Below are 26,263 nucleotides of genomic sequence, written 5' to 3' on the forward strand. Positions count from 1 at the left end.
GGGACTTTATGTAAAGTCCACCCACTTAAATCAGCTAGGATTACGCACATATACATCCACATATATTTGTGCAGGCAACTTATGAAGTGGCGTATGTGACAGAAAGTTGTAAGGACTACTCTACATCAAAGATCCTAACTAACATCAAGACTTGATTTTATTGGAGCATTTGCCTAATTTCCTATAATCCATTTTATTATTGCTTCACAGAGGTAGTACACTAAAGTAGCAAAGCATGGTAAGGCAGATGCAACAATGCCTCACACAATTATGTTGCAGTCCTAGTGGCAGAAAGGTGTTTTTAGACATGGCAGTTTAAAGGCAAAGAGACGCGCATAGCCTAGCTGCATGAATCATCAAAAAGTTCAGTCTAACAGGGAGTCAGATGGAGGACCTGTGCTTTACAGCTCTCTTTCCTTATCGAAAGGTTCCTTCCTTTGAACAAAGCTTCTAAAGCCTCACTCACTCAAGTTCATGCAACCCGGTTATGATCTTTTTAGCCCAAGCACTGTCTTAAATGGGATTTAAAGGGGTGATGGCAGATATAGAGGAGTCTTGCTTACTTTGCTGGAGGCTCCTGTCAGTAGAGAAGCGGCAGCTGTAGTATGTTTCGTTTGATAGAAAAGTTCTCCACATTGAATGGTAGTAAGAAGGTAAGAGTGGATCTAGCAAGATTTACTTTCAAAGATGTGCCAGCAATTAAGGCATGGCTCAAGTCTTGGGAGATTTTTCTCATTTAAATACTCATTTAAGACCGATCCTGGATTATAAGTGGCAACAGCTCAAATACACCCACACGCTATTTACTGGCCTTTGTGAAATGATCCAATTGACCTCTTTTAATAGTCCACTGCACATTTCAGTAAGTCAGTGAAAAAACATTATGGTTAGACATAACTGGATAGCTTTCCGCAAAGATGCTAAGGACATGCATGGGATTCAACTGAACATGTCCCTCACCGAAACAGTTGAAAAAGAATAGTGATGAGTTATATTTGTGGCACTACATGAAGAAACCTGTGTGTTTTGTGACTGTATGTTACTTGATCTTTGCATTCAGGGCTCTGGGTTCTACGGTTCACAGCCCATCAATTTACGAAGACAATACATTTAAAAGAACATGGACAATTATACTATAGATCTGTTGAATGCACTTATATTTGCTCCCAAACACAATCAAAGAAATGTGTGTTTGCATGTTTCACTAATAAACCCAGTATTTGGTCAATACCGTTTGCAACGGTTAAATATGACTTACACGTCTGAATTTCGAATGGTGCCAAAAGTTGGTAGACTTGATGGATCTGCGGCCATTCTGTGACAGCAAATTTCAAGTATCCCACAATATGTCCTGGATGGCATGGTGGAATACTTTGCCACCACAACTTTAACCCTATTGGAAAAACACAACAAACTGGTACTAATTTTGAACTAACCAGAAAATCTCAGAGTGAAGACAACAGGTCAAAGGTTGTCAGAAAATAAAGCGGAGCCTCACTTTTTTTCAGGCTCTATTGGACAATATAATGGAAAACCTAGCCGATAAAGAGTACATAGACACTTCCCCTGCGGATCCTGTCCTTTGGGGATCAGGAGAATACCATTCTAAACTATTCATTTTGCCACTTTTCTGAATGAATCAAATACACACAGTAATCATTTTATGAATGTTTCACAAGGTATTGTGTTTTTGTTGCATTGTATTAGGCTCTGACAGTGGTGGTTCTCACCTGATCAACTCTGCATGAATTGAAGTGATTCAGCCACATAATATACAATAATAACCATTACTATACACCTGAATGCACGCTTAAAAATCATTTATATGGTTGTCTGATATTTTAACTTAAATGGGTTCAGCTGAAAAAAGTAACAATTTGTTATTTTAGTCAGTGATTGGAGATGGAGGTAATGCCAATTCCGAGGAGACTAACCAGAAAGACCCCAATCAGCCAGTAAGTTCTCAGATTTGTTTCTCAACTGGTGATAGGTGATGGGCTATACACTCTCTGACCTGTAAATCTTGTCCTGCTTTAAAGAAGCAAAGATCTATTTCCTTTCCTTATTCATCAGTATTATCTCTAACTCAGCAGAAGGCTACATTTCTGCATGGTTAATGTAAAACGATTGAGACACATAGTTTACCTCAGATCAAGATAGGATCAAGAGTCACATTAACCCCTTCTACGCTGATGACGAGCTGGGCTCGTCATGGCGTAGCCCGCTCGCACGCTGATGACGAGCCCAGCTCGTCACGTAACATGCGGTTTTAAAAAACTCAGCGTACGAGCGGAATTCCGCCCGCACGCATGCGGTTAAAGAGCTAGGTCACACTCATCAATGAAATGTGATCACGCGTGCCCTACGTTCCTTGATCCAACCTCCTAGCTCCAATTTGTCACATTCTGCTCTCCCAACTTTAGACCCTGTCAGACTTAGGTCGGCTACCACTTTCTCTTACCAATGTTTCTCCTTTCAAATTGTGACGACTTTCTTGTATTCTTCTTCCTTTGTTCTCCTTGCATAATTTTGTCTGTGTGCATGTGCAAAACATTTGGATTCTCCATAAAACAGGTAATATTTCCCCACTCTCAGATATGAAGCAAATAAAGCAACCTTTTGACTTTTGAAATGCTTGTTAAGAAATTGATGCCTGATTTATTTTTGGGAGTTTGTCCATGAAAGATCTAATAACGATGACCTTCTCCTCCTGCTGAATCTGGCTTTATAAGCGTTTAGGTGCTGTATATTTGAGACAGGGATAGAAGGCTAACATAGTGTGCCAAAGATTAGGCAGCCAGTGAGGCATCTGAGGTGCACCATAGTCCTAATTAAAAAATACATGTTGGAATTATTACACCAGACCTGATGCCACACGTTTAAATTAGAAAACATCTGTGATGGAACTTTATTCAACAATGAGGTGCTCAATCCAGAAAATGCGTGCTTACGCGTGATAACCAAATAGTGAGCCTACACACATACACAAACACTCACCTACACACCCAGTAGTATACACCAATGTAGTAGACATTTAGAAAATTCCTTAAGCTTCTAGTGCTTTCATGTATCTAAATAAAAACATAAAACTTTGCAATTTTTAAATGCTCTGCCCAGTTTTGGAAATGCTGCTATGAAAGGAGAACCACTGTGCATTGTACCCATTGGTCCTTTATTAATCCACAGAACTATCTCATAGCAATTTTGGATCAAGAAATATCAAAGTACTAGCTGTCATAGTTTAAGTGGAGTAGATCACTATATAGGAACCCCTTTTTAATTGGGAGAAAACATGCAAGTATTATAGCATGTCTGAAAATGAAATGTTTTATAAGGGCTACGGAACCTGTTTTATGTACTCAGCTGCTCATTTGTCCATAGCAAAGACTGTACTACTGTGACAACCTTTGAAGAACAATAAATGGATTCTATTAGACTAAATCTCAAGCTTAGGGCTTATCACTTACTGTTTTTGACTACTACTCCAATGCTTACGTGATGTGTGTTCCCGTCTTTTTGCATTTGAATTTATAGGGGGTGTGGAATCCGACAGTATATTTTAAGTTTATCAAAACCTTGAAATCAATAACCCTAAGTAATGGGGTGTCATTTGATTTATTATTAGTAATAATAACAACAAGAAAGATTAATAATAAAGCAGGCATCCAAAGTGCCTCTGTTGGAATGAACTCACTAGCATCGAAGAAAAATAATTAAAAGGTAATAGTTGTAATAACCAGCACAAAAAAATGACTTTTAAAAATAAATCCTTATGTTAGCCATCTGATGAACCTACATTAACGTGTTATACAATGTAATTAAAACACAGTATTCATGTGTTCTCTTCACTGCTAATGTCATCAAACAATATGATTTGCAAACCACCTAGGTAGAATAAGATATTATAGGGATTAGCTATCTATTTAACTGAACAGTCACACCACACCGTACTTGCAATATTTATCTGATAAGTAGTCCGGCAAATAATTATTCAGTAAACCATTTGTACAAATGTTTTTATATAACAGAACTGACCAACCATTAATGGCATACTGAAGAGCAATCCTCCCTAAGTTATGTAGCAAATAATGAAGATCTTGAAAGAGTCATAAGATTGCCTCCGACTTTGAGCAAGGACCGTTAAGACTGAATTCGAAAGGCAATGTTGCCCGATCATGTCCTGGGTGTTACTGACCACGTCTAATTCTTTTCAACTCTAAACAGGATCACATCAAAATTTGGAATGAAGGAATCAACATCATTGGTGTTAAATAAAACATCTTTCTGTACCAATACTTTTTACAAAAGTATTATAGTAAATTCCTGCATATACCTGTATCCTACCTAGTGCACCGAAATATGGCCTTCCCCAAAACACATGATTAAATTGGCATCAGCAGCATGAGGAATCAAAAGGTACAATTGGCCAGGATTATGGGATCTGTATTATTGGCAGTATATAAAAAAACAGCTTTTGATAATTTGAGAAATGGTAAATTAGTGGATGGAGTGCCACGTAAAGCGACCATGAAATTTTCATGAGTGGCACAAATATAAAAAAATGAATTGAGTGGATTTTCACATGATTAACTCACCTCGGCTCCTTTACAGACTTCATCTAATGCTGCTACAATTTCAAACCTAGAGGCATAAAGCAATTTGTCCAGAATCAGACACTTTCGTATATTTTGTCAAGTTTCCAATGAGAGTTATCTGGCATTTTGATATGGTGGCTTAGTTGTTAACCTTTAATCCCAGATGATTGGGGTTGAATCTTCTATCGCTATTCTACCACAATTCAATTCAAACCTCGCAACTCCGAGTAAGTCACTGTATCTCCTAGTGGCTCGTACTGAAGTAATACAATTATGTTTGACAATGGCTGGAAAAGTAAATATGCTATGTCCTGAAAATCACAGCCATTTATCAATTGCAACAATTTCTGAAACCCAAAGAAGAATGGAAAGTTAACATAAATAGCCATCATTCTGATCGGGATTCACACAATGCACACTTAAGAGAGTTTCAAGCGTACAACACCATGTAATCGAATACTAGTAGAGGGTAAACATTTACCTCTGTCAAGGACGCAGCACAGAATCATTATGTAGATTATGTATTGAAATAGCACATCCCTAGCTCACTTCATGTGATCCGGCCCTTTGTCTAATTTGGTATATTTTTCTTTGCAAATTAAATAACAGTGATTTTAACTTGCTTCAGGCAGTAGACTCCACAGATGGTGTTGGTCCAAACCCACCAGAAAAATCAATTGCTCCAGCTGCAGTAGAAGCCCAACCTGCAGCCCAAAAGATCAAAGATGCTCCCAAGGAGAAGAAGACAACAGTCGATCCGAGCAAGCAGAAAACCATCAAGCAGGAATCAAAAGAAAATCAAGAAGTTCTTTCCTCCCCACCACAGCAAGCTACCGAATCTAGCATTCTTCAGAATGGAAGCGGCAGCCCAAAGAATAGTCCAAAGAGGCTAGAGAAAAGGCAGTCAATTGGAGCTTTTTTCAAAGGCATTGTATGTTCATTTTGGTATTTTCCTAAATTTCATATTTTTTTAATATAAGCTTTTACTATTGCATCATATAATTTAAATATAGCCACCGTTTAGCCATCTGTCTATTCATTAAGGCATGATTTAAAACACAAAATGACATATTTATGGTTTAAAGTGTAATTCTTGGGGATGTCTATTTGCAAATACATTGTCAGAAACATACTATATTTTCAATCCAATTTGAGTATTCCAGATGTGAAAGCCTTGCAGGATACATAAAAATATTCAGTGATAGAGGGTAATGTTGTGTAATGAGACCGAGAAAAGATTATATAAATCTTTTTCAGTATTGGCAAACTTGTTAAGAGGATTGTAGTCAGCCAGTTCAGCAACACCTAACCTGATGGAACACACTAATTCTGTAGTCTGTGTTCAAACAAATACATGGCTTGAAATCATCTCCTGTAATTTTCAGGATTGGCACTTTCACTTTTTTAGGTTCCCTGATGCTAGTAAAATACTTAGTTACCTTTTTCTTTCATTAGTTATAGTGAATATGATCCACTCCCTCACTCTGGGTCCGACTTACAAAGGTAAACTTACATGTTTGGTCTAAATTTAGACCAAAGGTCTTAGTTTACGACTTTGGGATTTCACAAAGAGCATTTATGAGTACTATCTTTATATCCAAACTCGGTGTGGATCTCCGCCCGGCATGTTAAATAACCAGTTTTCCCCATGGTAAGTGCAGCGGTGCTCCTCATGTACCCTGGATGAGGTATCACTCCCTACCACTTAATTGTTACAAGAACGCAATCCTAGAATGTGACTATAAATGTGTTCAACAGAATTCTCCTACTTTCAATTAGTTTTGAGAAGGTGATACCATTGAAAGGAGCTATGAAAAACTTAAAATCACATTTTATATCTATCTTATCCTCTGTTCCCACATCGGAGTTGTGGTAAATTTTTGCAGCAAGAGCAGGTTCCTTGCTGCATTCTACCATGTATTCTTCAAAACAAACTAGGTCAAAATGGTTTGTACTGGCAAATTCAAGGTTGTCTGTGATCGCTGTGAAAAAATCTTATAGGATGCCAATTATAAGCGGTGTAAATTTTATTATCGTAAACATTAACCCTACTATATCATGAATATGATTTTTCTCTATAACTAAGAGTTTGGGCCCATGAAAACTCAATAACCACTTACAAATATCAGGTCCTCCGATAGATCTTTGGTAGAGCTAATACGGACTGGATAATAAGGGACGTCAAGTTATCAAGTTACTTTTAAGCTAAAATTTCAAAATATGAATGGTCAATACACAAGTACATAAGAATTATTAATGCTGTGTCATTTCAATGTTACAGGTAAGTACACAATAAGGAAATGCAGTTCATAGACAACTACATCATATAATGAATAAAAGCATAAGAGGGTGAGAGAAAGACAAAAGGAAATATTTTAATATCAATATGCAAATCAGATTTTCATACATACCTAGATCAATGAAATCTCAAGCACCCCCGTGCAATAGTCAGGAATAGCTAACCCTTTGGTCAAAAAGGTATAGCTCAAGCAGCATCACCCTCCAATGAAGTGCAAAGTAATCAGGATAGTCACGCTCAGGAATTGCAAGGATAATAGCCAGCCAGAGTAGCATAGAGAGTACAGCAGAAAAGGCTCTCTTCTCATATAATGCCACGCTCTTTTCTCATGGTAATAATTATATCCCCCTAATTATTTAATTTTTACAGTTCCACACGTTTTCATCGGTCAGATTCACGAGGTGATCATCATACGTATTTATTTATTTATTTATTTTATTTATTTTTTAGCTTTTTAAAGCATACTGTTACCCGGAGGTGTCCTGGCGCTGAACTGATCGCTGGTGGGCGTGAGCAAGGGGAGTTAGTTTGTAAAAAGCCATGTCTTGAGGGCTTTCCTAAATAAAAGCATGTTGGGATCTGTCTGAGGCTCAGAGGCAGCGCATTCCATGCCTTGGCCGCACTCAGGGATAGGCTTCTACCTCCCCAACAAACTTTCCTCACCCTGGGGACTACAACCAGCCCCTGATCCGCTGACCTTAGAGGTTTCGCCGGCCTATACCACTGGAAAAGAGGAGTCAGGCAACGGGGGCCCAGGCCGTGCAAGGCCTTGAAAGTCCCACAAAGTGACTTAAAACAATTGTTTTACGGACTGGAAGCCAGTGTAGCTTTACAAGGTCTTGTGCAACTGAGGCAAACTTGGGAGTACCCGTAATCAAACGTGCAGCTGCATTCTGCAGGATTTGAAGTTTATCTAAAAGCCCCTGTTGGGCGTTTAGCAGCAAGCCGTTGCTGTAATCTAGACGGGACATCACTAGTCCTGTCACTACTGCCTTCCTGTGTTCATCCGGGAGAAATGGTAAGACTTTCCGAATAATTTTAAGCACATAGTGGGTCGCTGAGGACAATGAGTTGATTTGTGGCCTGAAGGACAGCGCGTCATCCATCAGTACACCCAGGTTTTTTACCTTCGAGACCGGAGAGGGGGGAGACCCCATTTCCTCTGACCACCAACGAGGGGACCAGAATTTGTCTCTTGACCCAAACAGCAACACTTCTGTTTTTGCTGAATTGAGCTTAAGGCAGTTTCCTGCCATCCAGATGCTCACTTCCCGCATGCAGCATCTAAAGCTGTCTGCTGTGCTATCCACTTCTCCTGGGCAGAACAACACCACAATCTGGGTGTCGTCGGCGTAGGATGTCAAATTGAATCCGAAGCATCTGATCACTGGCGCCAAGGTCGAGACATAAACATTAAAAAGAGTTGGGCTCAGGGAAGACCCCTGAGGAACTCCGCAGGGAAGTACAAATGACTCTGATTCAAAGTCCCCCAAGGCCACCGATTGGGTCCTGCTGGATAGGAAGTCTTGCAGGATTTCCAGAGCCTTTCCTTGAATCCCACAGGCCCTCAAACGGTCCACCAATAATTTGTGGTGGACCGTGTCGAAGGCCGCAGAGAGGTCCAGCAGGATCAGGGCCGCTCTGCCCCCTGCATCCATCACCTTTCTTATGTCTTCGGCTGATTTAATCAATGCCGATTCCGTGCTGTGTCCTGCCCTAAATCCATGTTGGGAGGGGTCCAGCCACTCTTCTGTCCCCAGGAAGGTACTAAGTTGATTGTTTAGTATACCTTCCATGATTTTGGCTGGTAGGGGTAGGCTGGCAATAGGACGGAAGTTGTTCAGGTCAGTTACGTCTAGATTAGGTTTTTTTAGAAGGAGCAGGATAGACGCTTGTTTCCAGCGTAGGGGAAATTCACCTTTGGCCAGCATGTCATTGAACAGGGGGGTGAGTCCCGAGGCAATGGTAAGGGGAGCTAATTTGGCAACGGTGGCAGGGCAAGGGTCATGAGGGGAGCCTGATTTTATCCTCAGTAATCGGTTTGTGACCTCTTCCTCACTGATAGGGGTGAAGTTTTCTAGGCTATCAGATATCCTGTTGTTCTCTGGATTCTCTGGATTCTCTGGAGTTTTCTAGAGTTCTCTGGAGTTCATCTGGATTTCTCTGTTAAAGTTCTTTGTTAAAATGAATATCATCATCGCTCTTCGGGAGCAGGAAAAGGACATTTTTATATATCTTCATGTCCTCGCACTCGCTTCCATATCAGCTTGCAACGTTGTCAACACAATTGTTCATAGAAAGAAATACTCCAACGGTAGGGAGAGGAAATCCTATTGACACGCTTGCATTTATGCAAACTAAACAAATGAATCTGTTTTTTTAAATAAAGAAGGACTGAGTACATTCTTCTGAGGCCTACATTAGGAAGGAAAAATTATTTTGCAGGGTTGAGGCCTCTTTGAAGAAACCATAAAACTGTTGTTTTTTCTAAAGAAATAAACACACTTCAGAACTCAAGAAAATCGTTTTTAAGGATTCTTTATTCTAAGTAAACCAATAAGTATAATCAAAATTTTCAATAATCAAGCAATTAATAATAATTGTTTTACTCTTGTTATGAAGAAAGGATAAACATTTTGCAATACATTGAGCGTTTCTATTATTGCTATTTCATATTTCTATGTGCAAGTTTTTAAATGCATATTTATTCAAGCCTCTCTTCTCATAACATTTTAGTTCATGTAAATATACTTCATAATTTCCATTCTTTTAGCATGTTAAATGTTTGCAGTTTCTATTTTACTAAACATGTCGTGCCATTCTAGCACATTTTCAGGTTGTACTTTCGAATACTCCCATGTACATAATGTTAATAATTTTCAATGTTAGTCATTTGTTTTGTTAATTAACACACTTATGAGCAGATTTGATTAAGCAAGATCATTTCTAAAAAAATCATGCTTCATCAGAAAGAATGCATTTCAGTGAATGTTTTTTATCTCAAAATTCTATTCTTTAAGTTTGTTTTGTTGAATAAGTCCATCTTTTCATTTTCTTCACTGCCACACCAACCGAACTATTCTTTCCTGGAGTAAGAACACTTCAAACATAGCCTTTATTTGCTTTTCCCACTATTATTTTACTCCTTCTCCTTGCTACTCTCTCCACCCATTCATACTTCTTCACAATCCTGCCTTTCATTGTTCTTCCTTCTGTATTTGCCTTCATGATGGATACTCCTCAAAACATCATCTTATGCTCAATATCCACCCCAGTTTTTTTCTTATTTCACTATGCCGTTCCACCGAAATCGATTTCATATGAAAGATGACCTCTTAGTTGCATGTGGTTTGCAGATGTACGTTACTCCTGATGTACCCAGGTTCCTTTCCTTGTTCCATCTAAAATTAAATACCACAGATTGTACAGATAGATTCTAATTTTAAATTATAAAATGTTCCAAAGATTATTTTCATATAATAGAAATACACTTTCTGGCTTCCAATTCAGTCTTACACTTCAGAAGGTAAAATAACAGCATAGAACAATATGAAGATGTTTCATTCATTTTAGAGAAATCCATGTTTGAGAGAATGAACTTTCTGTTAATGCACTGTTCGGCGCTAGGCTGTGAGCAGGGGGTGGGAGCAGTGAGTTGTTGCCCACTGGAAGTTGGGGCCCGGCTTAGACAGAAGCCATCCCCACTGTGCATGATTTAAGGCCACGTGAATCGGGGGACTGGCTGCACGTGGAAGGTGTTGGACTCAGGACTTGGCCAGAGGTCCGAACCTGCAGCCAAGCTTCCAGTGTGCACAGCCATAAGATGTGCACTGTGGAGTTTGGGGAATCTGAGCAACAAAACCCATATATTAGCTGAAAACAAAGTTTAAAGCGTCATAATAATTAGGTAAGGCAATAAAATCATACCCTATGTAAAGAAAATCCCAGAAATTCACAGAATAAAACAAAGTTTAAAGTGATGTTATAGTTAGTTGTTGAAATACCATAAAAACTAATGTTTCAAAACAAAAGAACACTGAAATTCACCAGTTATATCTTACTGAGCCAACTATAATTTGCACCCCAACATGCACTGCTTATCACCTCACATATTATATCACTTGTGACAAGTTAAATGGCACCATTAATGGCAATGATTTCCGTATAAAAAAGAAAATTTAGATGAATATATTAAAAAGGATGTATGATGTTGCAACGCATGCTTTTACCACGCATGCTGTTACAACGCAAGTATTACAACACAAACCTTTACAACGCATTACACTTGGGGGTGCTGGAAAGTGAATAGTTTAATTTACTATTCCAACTCCAGTCCCCGAGGACACTAGGGAAGGTGTTGGATAGTAAATTAAAACTATTCCCTATCCTAGAGCGCCCCCCAGTGTAATGCGTTGTAAAGGTTTTCGTTGTAATACTTGCATTGTAACAGCACTGCGTGGTAAAAGTTTCGTTGTAAAGGATGTTTCCCTATTAAAAATGCTAACAGCAGTCTGATATGTAAAACCTAAGATAAAATACATCCCATTCCACTGGCAAAGAGGTAGTGGTACTTTTTTTAATCAGCTGGGACCGAGAAATAAGAGCCAGATGTACTAAAAAATGTTTGCGCTTGCAAACTCTCTGAAGCTGCAACCTCAAAAAGTTATTTCCCTGTACAAAACTTACAAGTTGTTAAAGTTCTACCGATTCCTAAAATGGGATTTATTTCACCTGGATACCCAAAATTTATTTTGAAGGTACATGTTGTGAGCGTTCCTTCAATTCGATACTTGATGTATTATGGTTTGCAACTAGAATTCCCTTTTCAAACCATTGAAAAGTTTTAGTGCTACCTTTTTTGCCTTTGTGAATTGGGGTGCAAGTTTCAGGGTAGTAGGCAGAGGTCCCAATTACCGCAACCAACTCTCACTGAAGCTTTTGAAAAAAAAGGTTGTAAGTAGCCTGTTTTTTTATGGAAATTCGCTGCTTTAAAAAAAAAAGTTTTTTTTCAAAAACAATCACTGCGATGGTGGACTATTGGGCCTTTCACGCCACCATTCCTGTAATTAAGGCTAATCGGAATGAATCATATTTTTGCCTCTTGCCTAATAAATATTCATTAAGTAAGTCGAACTGTAACCCCATCTGCATCAGAATCTTGCAAACCAGTCTATTAGTACGTAGGTTGCTTCGCAAAACTGGACCATGGTTGCAAATTGTGACCACTTTTTTCTACCAGTATCTTGATACATCTAGCCCAAGTTACATTATCATCACAGTAGGCTCTCACTAATGGCATGAACTGGAAAATTAAACATGCTACAGTTGTTCTAAAGGTTCTCCTGACTAGAGAGATAGTAACCGTTTTTCCAATCTTCATGTTTATGCTTTATAACTTATTTAAAGTTGTTTTTTGGCAATTAGTAGTAGTTCTGTACTAGAAAATAAATCTGGAAATTAGTGGTGATGAGAAGGCATTAAGCATAAATGGACTGATCACATTTTAACAATACAGGCGGCACAGCAACTCCAGATGTGGTATTACCATTACCGCATGGTATTTCCACCCACGTACTAGGCCATTCTGTGTTTTGCGGCTAGAAATGGAAAAAATCTGGAGTAACCTGTGTTTCCTTGTTGACTTACACATGTTATTCCCCATTTTTATTAGAATTTCCTTGAGGCACTTCAACTGCTTTCATCTGGTGAAATGCCCAGGTGAAACACTCAAACTCATAGAGTTCCTGCATGATTTGTAATCCTGATTCGTCGGTAACCCCCATTACTGGCTAAAAGTGGCATTACCGCCTGACTCGTGGTCGACCTGAAAATCATAGCTAGAAACAGAAAAAAAGAGGAGGACAATTGGTTTAAATGGCTCATGCCCCTGTGTACATTTTGGTACCTTTGCTATCTCGCTGGAGTTCTGGACTTTTTGGTTCTGTCCAGAGGTGTCAGGGATAACACCCGAAGACCCCGGAGTTCTACCTGTCTCGGTGCACAAATAAACAGAAACACAGGCTTCTCGATGGTGGCGTCAAAGACCAAAGGTTTATTACTGCAGGGACACAGAAGTCACAGAAACTACACACGGGCAGTGTCTAGGAGCCTGTTCGATTTGCACAAGAAGGGTTGCTCCTTATATACAAAATATTGGCCTTCAGGCGAATTCTTCATATGTTGGTACATTCCCACATCTTTGTGTCCTAAACAATAAATATTTGGCGTTGCACAAGAATCGTCGATGATATCTGATGTCAAACATTACGAAGAGGGGTTCCCACTATTCCATCACAATCCCTTGTCAACATTACATTCAAGAGCCGGACCGCCTCATCGTAAATTTCGTTACCTCCCCCTAATAAAGATTCAGAAAGAAAGGAACGGAGCCAGGTGCGGAAGATAGAAAAGCAGGATAAGAGATGTTTGTGGGTCGTAAATGGGCAAGGCTACCAGCTTCGGCCGCCTAATCATGATCAGGCCAACGAACACGAGAACCAGTATAGCAGGACTGGCCTCAGGCAGAGGAGGCAGCCTTTGTCGAGTCATGCAGCCACAGCGTGTTCTGTTCTGAGGTGCACGTGTCACTAGAGAGGTGAATCTCCGGCTAAGCCTACGTGTCCTTAATCGAAATGGAGAAATCAGAGGTCATTGCGTGTCCATTGTCTATGTGAGGGCAGGAAACACAAAATGGTTGCCATGATCTAAGATGGATGCCATGGGTAGATCAGAAATGTTTTTATAACAGGAGTACTCTTGCTCGTAGCACAGCGAAAACACCAGGATATGCTAAATGGATCATTTGCGGTTCACTGATACCAAGATTATGTATTTCCGACAATATTGAAAACACGGGTTCAAATCGTCACGGAACCTCAAACCCTCCTTTTGCCCTTACATAGGCAATTACTCAGTCTATGTCAGAATCTAGTTCTATGCTCATCAGGTCAGTGACATGCTGTTGTATCATCATCCTTTCTCGAGCCTTTTCTCCAAACGCAGGTGGTTTTCTAAAACAAGTTGCAGCACAGAGACTACACAGAGCTGGACCACACTGGATAATCAGGCAACACGAGAACAGGAATACTAAGATGACACCAATGACCATCAGAACCTTCCATCCCCACGCTGATATCAGAGTCCAAAACCACTCCATGAAGGACCAGTTTCCCTTGTCTACGTGTATAGAGTCGGAAATCTTGTGTAGCTTAGAGATCGCCTCATAGACAGTTGGAGCATTATTGGGAATAAAAACACAGCAGCTCGATTGGATCATTCTGCATACCCCACCTCGATCTGCAAGTATCACGTCTAGAACCATACGGTTCTGCAACGTCATGAGTCTATCCGCCTGAAGCTCAGCTGTCAAGTTGCTAAGGGCACCAGCAGTTTCGGTAATAGTAGATTCAACTACCCGTGTTAGCTGACGTATGTTTCTACTATTGGCCATAGGCCCCCAGAACGGAAGGAAACCTTTGAAGAAGTCTCCAGCTTCCTGACCAGCGATATCTTCCTTGCTGAAGACACCTCTTGCTACTCTGGTCTTGTGATAATCAGAAGAAGCGGTGTATGTCGGAGGCAACAATCGAGCAATATAACATGAACCTGAAAAGTCAGCAGGCAACCATGTATACGCTCTGTCTTGACAGATGAAGTAGGTACCCCTAGCAGTAAGAAAGGCAGGGGAAGAGTTAGACGGAAACACGTAAGTCTCAACGCACTCACTCCTCCCTAGCTGAGCTCTCGGATTTCTCCCATTACCTTGCAAACAGACCTGACCTCGGTGAGACATGACCCAGATTGGAGTTGAGCTTTTACGCTTGCTTTCTCCCAAACTAAGGCGATACTCTGAAGAATTCCAACTCAAATATACTCGTAATTCATCTCTAGGGTAAGATGGAGTATTATTGACATCCTTGATCATGTCAATAATTCCCTGGACTAAAGCTTTGTTGGCAGAGTTATATTTAGTGGAGCGTGGTGGACGCGGAGGATAGGTTTCAAGGGCATAAGCAAAAATGGTCTGAAGGGCCTGAAATGATCCATTATAGCTGAAAGGCAACACCAGATAGGGAATGCCTTTATCCATAGTGTGGGGTATCAAGCCACACACCCAGCAGTCTGTAGTGTTAACTACCAGTTGGTGTTGGTGCAAGAGCTGTACAAAAGTGTTATTGATGAATTCTGAGCGTCGAGCTTGCTCATGTTCAGGAAACGAGTGAAAAGAGTGCATAGAAGAAACGGTAGAAGTAGTAGGATCAAGGGGAGGTACTGTAGTTACTGGCATAAAAATTAAATTCACACCAAAGACGATTCCACCCACCAATGTTATCAAAACAATTAAAAATGTAATAGCACATTGCATCAGAAAACATTTGCTGTGGAGAATTCTGTAAAGTCTGTTTCTGCGAACATAGATCACATTTTCTCGTTGCAGCGCAGGAAGCTCCATCTTCTACAATCCGCTCGCGACCACTGATGATGTGTACGTAGATGAAAATGCCTCTATCAGCCCTGGGAGTTCCCAGAACAAACAGAAAGATCGACCTTGTGTCTGACCCCCGCAGATTCAACTAGGTACACAGCCACAACCCTACGGCTACCCAGACGGCAAGGCAATTTAAAAATAATAAAACAATAGCAAACTTCCTGGCTGAGGGCAAAAGTGTCAAAATTCAAATATCACAATAGGCAGTTTCCTGCTTTATTTGTCCATCTTACGAGACCGTAAATTGTATCTTAGTTTTGCAGGAACTGTTTGATCTGGAAACAGTGTATTATCAGCAGACGTTGCAATGTTCAAGTTCGTAGATGGCAAAGTTTCTTCTGATGCAGAGGACAAATGTTCAGGATTCAAAGGAGTAGTTTCAGGAGGAGAGTCAGAGTTCGATGTGTCAGTTATTAATTCGGCATCACTGAAAGGGATAAACCTGGGTGTCCGTTCAAACTCAGAGGCACCAATTCCCTTCTTAACCCAGTTGTCATAAGGAAGTGGCAGGGGCACACGTTTGACGTGCGTCGTGTGTATCCAGTGTTTGCGTCCGGCCACACGAACAGCAGTTCTCGTCGCTAGTAGCACTTGATAGGGGCCGACAAATCTGGGCTGAAGGTTCTTCGTCCTTGCAAAGTTGCGCACCACAACGTGGTCACCTGGTTTCAGCTGATGACCTGGACTCTCCGGTGGCTTTGGCAATGCATCGAAAACCTGTTGATGAATAAGACTCAATTTAGCAGTCAAGTCGTAAAGGTAATCAATCAACATTGGATATTCCAGAGAACAAAATTCTTTTGGCCTAGGCACTCCCCAAACGTTAGCGGGACGACCGAAAACTATCTCGTAGGGACTAAGCCCTACTCTAGAATGTACAGTCGCTCTCGTTGATAACAAAGCCAAGGGTAGTGCATCTGGCCAGGATAAACCCGTGGATGCCTGTATTTTAGCGAGTTTTAGTTTGAGGGTGCCATTGTAACCCTCAACTAAACCAGCAGACTGGGGATGGTTTGCACTGTGAAATTTTTGCTTAATTCCTAAACCGGCACACACACTCTGCATAACTTTCCCTACAAACTCACTTCCGTTATCTGACCATACAATCCGTGGCATTCCGTACCTAGGGAAATATTCTTTGAGAAGTATTTTGGCAGTTGATAGGGCAGTGTTGTCCTTTAGTGGATATGCTTCAATCCATCTGGAGAAAGCACAAACTACCACCAGAACGTATTTTAGGTTATTGCAGCGATCCATGTGAATGAAGTCTAGCTGAATCACTTCAAAGGGGCAGGAAGGAGGAGCGAAGTGACCAGCAGGTGTTGGGACTCCCTTGCCAGGATTATGCATCAGGCATACCATACAATTTTTCACCACTCTCTCTGCACACTTACTAATCCCATCATTCTTCCAGACTGGAGCTAACATCTTACAAATCCCTTTAGAACTAATGTGTGCTGTTCCATGTGCCATCGTCACTACTGCAAGCACGTATGCATCAGGCAACATCCAACGCTGTTGTTCCGACAAATCAATCCAACATCCACTCGAGTCCAATTTACCCGTACTCTCTTTCCATGCAAGCTTTTCCTCCTCAGTCGCTTCTTTCTGAATCTCTTTCACACTTTCCACTGTGTCCTCACACATTCCAGACTCAGAAATCCATCTTGCAGACGTTGCAACATACATCCTACTCATCATATTTCTAGCTGTCTGTTTAGCGGTCTCATCAGCAAAAGCATTCCCCCGACCAACATCATCCGTGATTGCTTTATGAGCACTGCATTTCACAATTGCAACTTCAGTCGGCAAGGTTAGAGATTCCAACAAGTCGTTAACTAGCTGACCATGTTGGATCTTAGTCCCATGGGACGTAATGAAACCTCTTTCTTTCCACAAACGGTCAAAACTATGGGCCACGCCGAATGCGTACTGACTATCTGTGAACACATTCACTCTCTTTCCCTTTGCTAAAACACACGCTCTAGTTAGAGCGATTAATTCTGCAGCTTGGGCAGAATTCTGACTCACTCTTGCAGTCTCCACAATCGTCCTCAAAGTCGTTACTGCGTATGCAGCAGTCACATCACCATTCTCCAATTTAAAACATGACCCATCAACATACAACGTGCCATCTGGTTCTGACAACGGAGTGTCTTTTAAATCAATTTGTCCTTTTGTCTCTTGCTCGGTTCTGAAACAACAATCATGGGGTTCAGAATCACTCGACTCTTGATTAGTCGGCAACAATGTTGCTGGATTCAATACATTGCATCTTTTGATCTGAATATGACTGGCTAGCAATGTCAGCTCATAGCCTGATAATCTAGCACTGGTAAGGTGTTGCGTCTTAGTTCGGTTCATGAGTGTATCCACAGCATGAGGAACCATGACCACTAGCATGTTGTTCATCACCAAGCCAGCAGATTGTCGAATGGAAGCCGCAGCTGCCGCTGTAGCTCTCAAACAACTAGGTAATGCTCTAGCTACCGGGTCTAATGTTGATGAAAAATACGCACAAGGGAGTTGTTTATCACCAAATCTCTGTGTCAGGACACTCAATGCACAGCCTTCTCTCTCGTGAACATAGAGCGTGAATGGTTTACTGTAATCGGGTGTACCCAATACAGGGGCTGAACATAATGCTTTTCGTAACTCAGAAAAACTCTCCTGGCATTCAGCAGACCATGGCACCGGACTCGGAACATTTTTCCCAGTCAAGACTACCAATGGTTTTGCCAAAAGAGAAAAATTTGGGATCCACTGCCTACAGTACGAGGTAATACCTAAAAAGGCACGTACTTCTCTCTGTGTGCGGGGACACTCATCTGCGTAATTGCTTTTATTCTCTCTGGGGTCAACTTCCTTCCCTCCTTTGACAAGAGATGACCTAGGTAGGTCACTTCTTGGCAGCAGTATTGCATTTTTGAAGGTGACACCTTATGATTCAAACTAGACAAATGATGCAATAACGAAATTGTAGCTGCTTTGCAAGTTTCCTTGTCATCGGCAGCCACCAGAAGATCGTCTACATACTGCACTAGTGCAGAACCAGGAGGAAGTACAAAGGAATCTAACTGACTTTTTAATGCCTGACTGTAAATGGATGGACTCTCACAATAGCCTTGTGGAGCACGTTTAAACCTGAAACTTCGACCTCCTAAAGAGAAGCCGAAAATATCTCTGCTTTCTTCTGCTATCGGAATACTGAAAAAGGCATTTTTCAAGTCGATAACTGAAAACCATGTGGCTGTAGCAGGAATCAACGTTAACAATGCAGTAATGTCTGGAACCACAGGAAACTGCGGAACCACAATCTTATTAACCTCTCGGAGATCTATAACAAACCTATACACTGGAGGCTTTGAAGGATCAGTACGTTTCAAAATCGGTAATACAGGACTGTTACAGACATTTCCTCTAGTTTCTTCAACTACACCTTTCTTAATCAAATCTTGTACAATCAGTAAAAGTGCACGTTCACCTTCACTAGAAATCTTGTATTGAGGAATCCGTGGAAATTTGACATTTGCTTTTAAAGTGTCTACATATGGTGGTATTTCCAAAAGGCCTACATCGTTAGGACCAGTCGCCCAAAGAGTATCAGGGAGTGAACGCAGCTCTGGCGGGAGTGCATCCATTGACAAGTACATCGGAGAGCTGATTCTTTTACCCAATGTAAGCTGTACTCCTGATGGAGAACAGTACAATGTCGCATATAGGCGATTTAACAAGTCTAAACCAAGCAGATTTTCATTACAACCTGTCGTCAAAATCAGGGGTGCTTTCAATTGACACGGTCCAACAGAAATAGACAAAGGACCAGATACGGGATTGTAAACAGGGGCGCCTGAAAAACCTACAGAAACATTTGTTAAGCCGGACAAAGGTGCGCCAGGGAGTTTCGCATGAATGATAGAACTTTTTGCGGCACCAGTATCCAACAGAAACGGTTCGACTACACCTGATGTTGCTACTGCGACATAAGGCCCACTCTGATCCACTGGAACTGATACTACTCCCTCTCTCTGTCCATGGCTGTCCTAGTACCCACTCTGTTGAAATCCCTCATCCACTTCACAATAATCCTCAACATGATACTGTTGAGATCTATTTTGTTGGGCAGACTGTCCATTTCGTTGATCAAAGTGATTAGAAGGGCGATCATTCGTCTGTGGGGGCATAGCACCTCGTCCTCGACCTCTAGAATTTTGCATAGAACTACCACGACCTCTTTGAGCTGCTGCAGCATTATTTTGCGCTAAGATCGGACAGTCATTTTTGTAGTGACCTTCTTTCTTACAGTACGCACACTGGTTCCATTGATATTGAGGCCTCGGCGAACTATAATCTGTTCTTTGATATGACCCTTGCTGCGTATTGGTCTGATTCATGCGAGGCGGATATGCCTGTTGCAAAAGAACTTTAGTCTTTAAGTCTTTCGTTTTCTTATCTGATTTCTCTTTCTCCTCTTTATCCCTATTTTCATAATACTGTGCGGTTGCAAGTATTTGCGCAGTCGTAGATACAGCCTACGCACTCTCGGAATCTTTCGATTTATTGCAAAGCTCTGGTAGCAAATTGTGTACAAACTTATCGACAAACAATCTCTGTCCTCCTTCTGTGCTCATATCCTGACCACTGTGATCTACAAAAGTCTCTTCGAACCTCGTGAAGAAGTCGGAGACACTTTCGTCTTTCTTCTGCCTGCATGCAGACAACTTGTCCCAATTAACACGCAATGCTGGCATTAGAGTCTTCATTAAGTCAATTATCCTACCTGGAAGATTAGCAATTAGAGGTCCGGGTTTGGAACCACCTATTTGCTGACCATCCGCCGCTATGATAGCTGCCCAATCACCACCTAGGGCAACTGGATGATTCTCTTTACGTATTTTAGCCCAAATTGGTTGCGGAACTACATTCCCAAATAACATGTCAATGTCCGCTAGATTCATCACACAAGCCTCAACTGTCTGTGCTAATTCCTTATAGTACCCAGCAGGATTTTTACGCGGATCTGGCAAGGCCTGTTTCACTGCTAACACTTCGGCTCGCTTCCACGGAATGTGTATCCACACTCTCTGGAATTGCGCCGGAGCGGCAGCAATACCATTATTCACATCAGCTGGCACAGCTTCGCGCCAAATTGGAGGAACCTCCCTCATTGGATATTGGCGATTCTGCTTCGTACTGTGTTTTTCTAAATCTCTCGGTGATCGAAGAGATGGATCATTCCTATAACTTAAAATTAGTTCCATCGCTTCTTTTATATTTTGACCTACTATCATACCTGCAGCAAACTCTTTCTGAACCTTAATTAAGTCTTCTAAATTCGATTCAGAGTCATCTTCTTCTAGTTCTTCACGTAAAAGGGAGCACATCTCGTCAAACGCATATCGTTGCGTTGGTTCATTCCACTGCATAAATGTATCTAGCACATCTCTCGTACTATATCTTCTACTCTTCGAAATCCATCTGAGAGCCGTGGAATCTAAGATTCCCCGTTCCTCAGTACTTGGAAGCTGACTACGTCTCTGTACAGACTCAGAGGCAGGAGTCTTAATCAAAGTTTTATCGAAGGGAGACAGAATATTAGAGACAGAATCAGTGATTCTTCGACGAACAGAAAGCGGAGTCATAATACTAGCAGATGTAGAAAACACAGTTGCAGTTGGAACAGATAGACCAGAAACAGTAGGAGTATCAGGTAAGGTAGCTTGTGAAACAGTAGGTGTAGGTGGTACAGGTATAGGCAAAGAAGCCGGCAACCCAGGAAGAGGGGGTGCCGAAGGAACATTCACATTGACCACAGGAGGTACAGGAGCTTGATTCTGAGGGGCAGGAGCAGGAATACCAGGTTGTCCAGCAACCGGCAATTGAACATTCGGTACAGGCGGAGCCGTAGCACCCTGTGCATACGGTGGGGGTGACCGTAACAAGTAAGACAACAGAGGATCGTTTTCGGGGTCCTCTACTATCTTAGTTGTACTCGATGGCAAGGCAGGATAGCACTTGTCGATCGCTAAATTACGCTCTCTAGTAGCCACCTCTATTGCCTTCTCAGACTCGTTGAGTTGCAGCTGTTTAGCAGCTTGCTCTAAAGTCAACTCTTGCTCTTTCTGTTCTTTCTTTAACCTTTTAATTTCTCTCTGTTTAGATTCTTTTCGCCAGTAACGGAAAGAATCAAACATTGCCGGCCGGGCTTTCTTCTTAAACAATTTCACTTCCAAATTATCAAGGACTTCAGGTTCAAAACTACCATGCAGTGGCCAACTAAGGACACCGTCTTTTCCCGTATAGCGGACCCACACCTCATTATAAGATATAGGACCCACACCAAACTTGCAATAAAGATCATATAGAGGAGTCCCAATCGGAGGAACCAGACATAAGTCCTCCAACCGGGAATCACTGTTGCAACCAAAACACGACAACATACAATTTTTCCGACTTACCATTTTGTAATCCGGAACACAGAACGAACAAAAATACAAACAGAAATGTGCACTCGAACCAAGAACTTAGGCCTACCAAAAGCGAACCAATGTATCGATACCCAAACTAAACCAATAGATTATCGTAACCAGAACAACCAGTGATAATCTTACGAAACCAAACCAAACCAAGGACTAAAAGGATTTTAACAACCCTTACGAAGTAACCAACTAACAACCACTAAATACTTAACTGAGGCACTGAAGACGTCACCAAGGAGAAACCCGTCTCGTCTCGCCGTACTAAGGACTGCACCTCGGGTCCAAGACAGGGCGACGGTCAAGGCAACGGACCACTGCAGCCGTCCTGAACGGGAACCCTCGTGGAAGAGAACTTCGGGCCACTTTTGCGATATGCCGGGATCGATGAAGTGGGGCGCCTCCCTCAGGAATCTTCACACGAAGCTTCTCGAACTCTTCAGGCTTTTGGACCGGTACCGAATGACGTCGCCCCACGTTGGGCGCCAATTGGAGTTCTGGACTTTTTGGTTCCGTCCAGAGGTGTCAGGGATAACACCCGAAGACCCCGGAGTTCTACCTGTCTCGGTGCACAAATAAACAGAAACACAGGCTTCTCGATGGTGGCGTCAAAGACCAAAGGTTTATTACTGCAGGGACACAGAAGTCACAGAAACTACACATGGGCAGTGTCTAGGAGCCTGTTCGATTTGCACAAGAAGGGTTGCTCCTTATATACAAAATATTGGCCTTCAGGCGAATTCTGCATATGTTGGTACATTCCCACATCTTTGTGTCCTAAACAATAAATATTTGGCGTTGCACAAGAATCGTCGATGATATCTGATGTCAAACATTACGAAGAGGGGTTCCCACTATTCCATCACAATCCCTTGTCAACATTACATTCAAGAGCCGGACCGCCTCATCGTAAATTTCGTTACCTCCCCCTAATAAAGATTCAGAAAGAAAGGAACGGAGCCAGGTGCGGAAGATAGAAAAGCAGGATAAGAGATGTTTGTGGGTCGTAAATGGGCAAGGCTACCAGCTTCGGCCGCCTAATCATGATCAGGCCAACGAACACGAGAACCTGTATAGCAGGACTGGCCTCAGGCAGAGGAGGCAGCCTTTGTCGAGTCATGCAGCCACAGCGTGTTCTGTTCTGAGGTGCACGTGTCACTAGAGAGGTGAATCTCCGGCTAAGCCTACGTGTCCTTAATCGAAATGGAGAAATCAGAGGTCATTGCGTGTCCATTGTCTATGTGAGGGCAAGAAACACAAAATGGCTGCCATGATCTAAGATGGATGCCATGGGTAGATCAGAAATGTGTTTGTAACAGGAGTACTCTTGCTCGTAGCACAGCGAAAACACCAGGATATGCTAAATGGATCATTTGCGGTTCACTGATACCAAGATTATGTATTTCCGACAATATTGAAAACACGGGTTCAAATCGTCACGGAACCTCATCGCTGACGGACATTGACTTCAGAAAGAAAAAGCACGAGGCAGAGCATAGTGTTTACTTGCTTTGTTGTATTTTGTATTGTTGTATTTTGCTGTGCTCCAATCAATTCACCAAGCTATTGATGTCCTTGATGAATTTAGATTATTATTTGCTTCCGGTAACAGACCAGTGTGTATCCATCAGGCGGTCCTTCTTTCTACAACATGGTGGTCACTTAGGAGCTTGGAATATGAGTTGATGCATCTTCCACATCCATAGAAGTGAAATAATGCATCACAGGGCTGATAGTGGCCACCACTAATAGTCAGGGGCAGTAGCGGCCCATGGTGGGAGTGCTGCTGGGCGCTGATGTGGGGCGGGGGAGGGGCAGGGTGGGAGTTAGTAAACTACTGATTACGGCCGATTAGAGGTAAGTAAACATATAAATAAATAAAACAAATTTTGTTACGCCCGCTGCATCACCAAATGCGATGGTTACAGCATATCTTTCCTCACTTTATTTGCATAGCAGTTCAAAGAAAACGTAACAACACAATCATTAAACAAAAGACTACACCACCCATGAACCATAGAAGGAGTAGTCTCCAATGCAACCATAGTTCAATCAGACCACAGTCCTTTGTATATAATATTGTGACGTCCCTTCCGCTTCCTCTTCTTCACTGGAGGAAGATGTTCTGATGTCTGATGTTCTGCTTTACCAAGAGTTTATTGGAGGATGTATTTTAGTTTTAAGTGCTCACTCATATACCGAGTTGTCAATACCCCTTCTAATCCTAAACATATAGCATACATATTATAGACCACAGTTTGTTGGTATTTATCATAGGCCGTAGCTTTCTCTACTTTATATCCAAACACAGCAAGCATGTCAAGTTTACACAACATTTCTTTGCAGAATTATTTATGACAAAACATCATTGTGTTTGGCAGGTTAATATTTACAACCTCTCAGGGCAGACTCATAGAGCTGACAAAAGTCTGTGCTGCCACATGTAGAATTCTTTAAACAAGACATCATTATGCAGCATATCAGCATCACTTACCAAAAACTGAATGCAAAGAGGGAAAGCTAAGGCAGCATCTCTTTTGGGGCCTTAACTGACACCAGCCACGCCCCAATGAACTGTCTGTTTATCCGTGGACACAGATTAATCAGTGTGTCCTGGGGTTCAGTAGCCATGAGTTTACAAGTGTGAAATTCCCATGGCTTGATCCTGAGCATCTCTGAAGATACTCATTCACCTCCCATTACTCCTCCGCCAACTTCAAGGTAGAGTAGCAAATTATCACACAGTTATTCATCAGTGGATGATAGTACTCTGTCTTATGTTAAACCAAAGGTCCAGGTCACTGTTTTTCATCAATGGTCACCATCTCTCAGTCCCTTTGTCTGGATCTGATCATTCCTTGACCTTCTGCCTACATTCATGCAATGAACTTTGACAGTTCACTATCCATCACTACGTTTACCAGTTCCACCTTCTCAATGTAACTAGCTATCTGCATACACTTCCCTTTTCCATCATCAAAGAACACCATTGAAACCCATGTTACTCATTACCCTGAAGTGTTCTTGCACTTTGCCAAGTTCACATAACTCTCCTTCCTAGATTTTGAGACCTTGTCCTCACCACTTTTTAAGTATTCACCCCTTAGAAATGATTGCTAAGCTATAGTCAACGGTGACCCTTAGAGTGTTTCCAGTCATATCCCACCTGTGTATATAGAAGATAGCTCTAATGACTAATATCCTATGTGATTCTTAGATTGTATCCATGTGTATCCCCTCCCTGTGTTTAGAGCTATAGCTACAACGACTAGTCGCCTGTGTGACTGTTGGAATATAGCCAGGTATGCCTTCCCCCGTGTGTTTAGAGTTATAGCTGTAACGACTAGTCGCAGGTGTGACTGTTGGAATATAGCCAGGTGTATCCCTTCCCCCGTGTGAAGAGATAACCCTATTCATTAGAACAAAAAGAAACGTGTTCTTGAAATGTGTAACGTAACTGATTCTATGTAAAGTGCCTTGATAACATGTAACGGAACTGGTGCTATGTAAAGCGCTTGGATAACCTAATCGGTTCAAGTTCCTGAAATGTGTAACGTAACTGATTCTATTTAAACTGCTGTGATAACATGTAACGGAACTGGTGCTATGTAAAGCGCTCTGATAACCTAATCGGTTCAAGTTCGCGCTATAGAAAACTCTAAAAATAAATAAATAAAAAATATAGTGAAGCCCGACTACAATCCTCACGTGAGCTGTAATGTCACACAGACCAAACAATTGAACTTATAAATGTTAATTTCTCTTATGTGCTAATAAAGGCTTGCAGCTTTTGTCCAATAAACGTATTCAGGTTTTCTTTAGAGATATATGCATGTGGCACACATGGAATGACCCCAAAGCAACAATAATTAAGAACTAAAAACAGAGGGGCATATTTGCAACTAAAGTGGGGGAGTGCAGCGGTAAGCCAAGAAGGCTAACACCGCGCTCCGTCAGTTTAGAATGTAGGGCTGCAGCGTGCTTACAACAATACGGTGCAGCCCTGCGTTTCTCCCTCGCTGGCTCTAAATTTATCGTGCTAGCACCAACGCAGGTACTCTTGCACCATATTGCAAGGGTGCGTGCATTGTGAGAAATGATTGATTGTTTATTTGCAGGAAGGAAGGGGAAACCTGGTCTTAAACAGGAGAAACAAGAGGAAAAGCTTTAATTCTCATCCTTTTTGCTGTTTCAACGTGTGCTGATTTGGGCAGCCCATATAGAAACAGCAAAACGTCATGTATGATTGTTTATGTGTAGAAAGGCGTTCCTTCCTGCACATAAACAATCATAAATGGCGATTTGTAACTTCTATGTGTGCTGCTAGAGGAAAATTGTATCTGTTAGCCACTTCTCCATCTTCCTCCCCTTAGCTCCCATTTTATTGTGCACTCTGGGTTAAATC

At 41.6% G+C, this 26,263-nt stretch overlaps 1 protein-coding gene across 4 annotated transcripts in view; it reads left to right on the plus strand.

Annotated features, from left to right (window-relative positions):
• BCAS1 (brain enriched myelin associated protein 1) overlaps positions 1 to 26,263 on the plus strand; it is a 505,437-nt gene that overhangs the window by 472,006 nt on the left and 7,168 nt on the right. For all 4 annotated transcript variants that reach the window (XM_086932444.1, XM_086932445.1, XM_086932442.1 and 1 more), the window contains 2 exons: positions 1,890 to 1,955; positions 5,224 to 5,526. In XM_086932444.1, coding sequence (XP_086788570.1) covers positions 1,890 to 1,955; positions 5,224 to 5,526 — 369 coding nt within the window. The remainder of the gene's footprint in view (positions 1 to 1,889; positions 1,956 to 5,223; positions 5,527 to 26,263) is intronic.

This window comes from Lissotriton vulgaris, chromosome 7 (assembly GCF_964263255.1).
Source record: "Lissotriton vulgaris chromosome 7, aLisVul1.2, whole genome shotgun sequence".
NCBI classification, from domain to species: Eukaryota; Metazoa; Chordata; class Amphibia; order Caudata; family Salamandridae; genus Lissotriton; species Lissotriton vulgaris.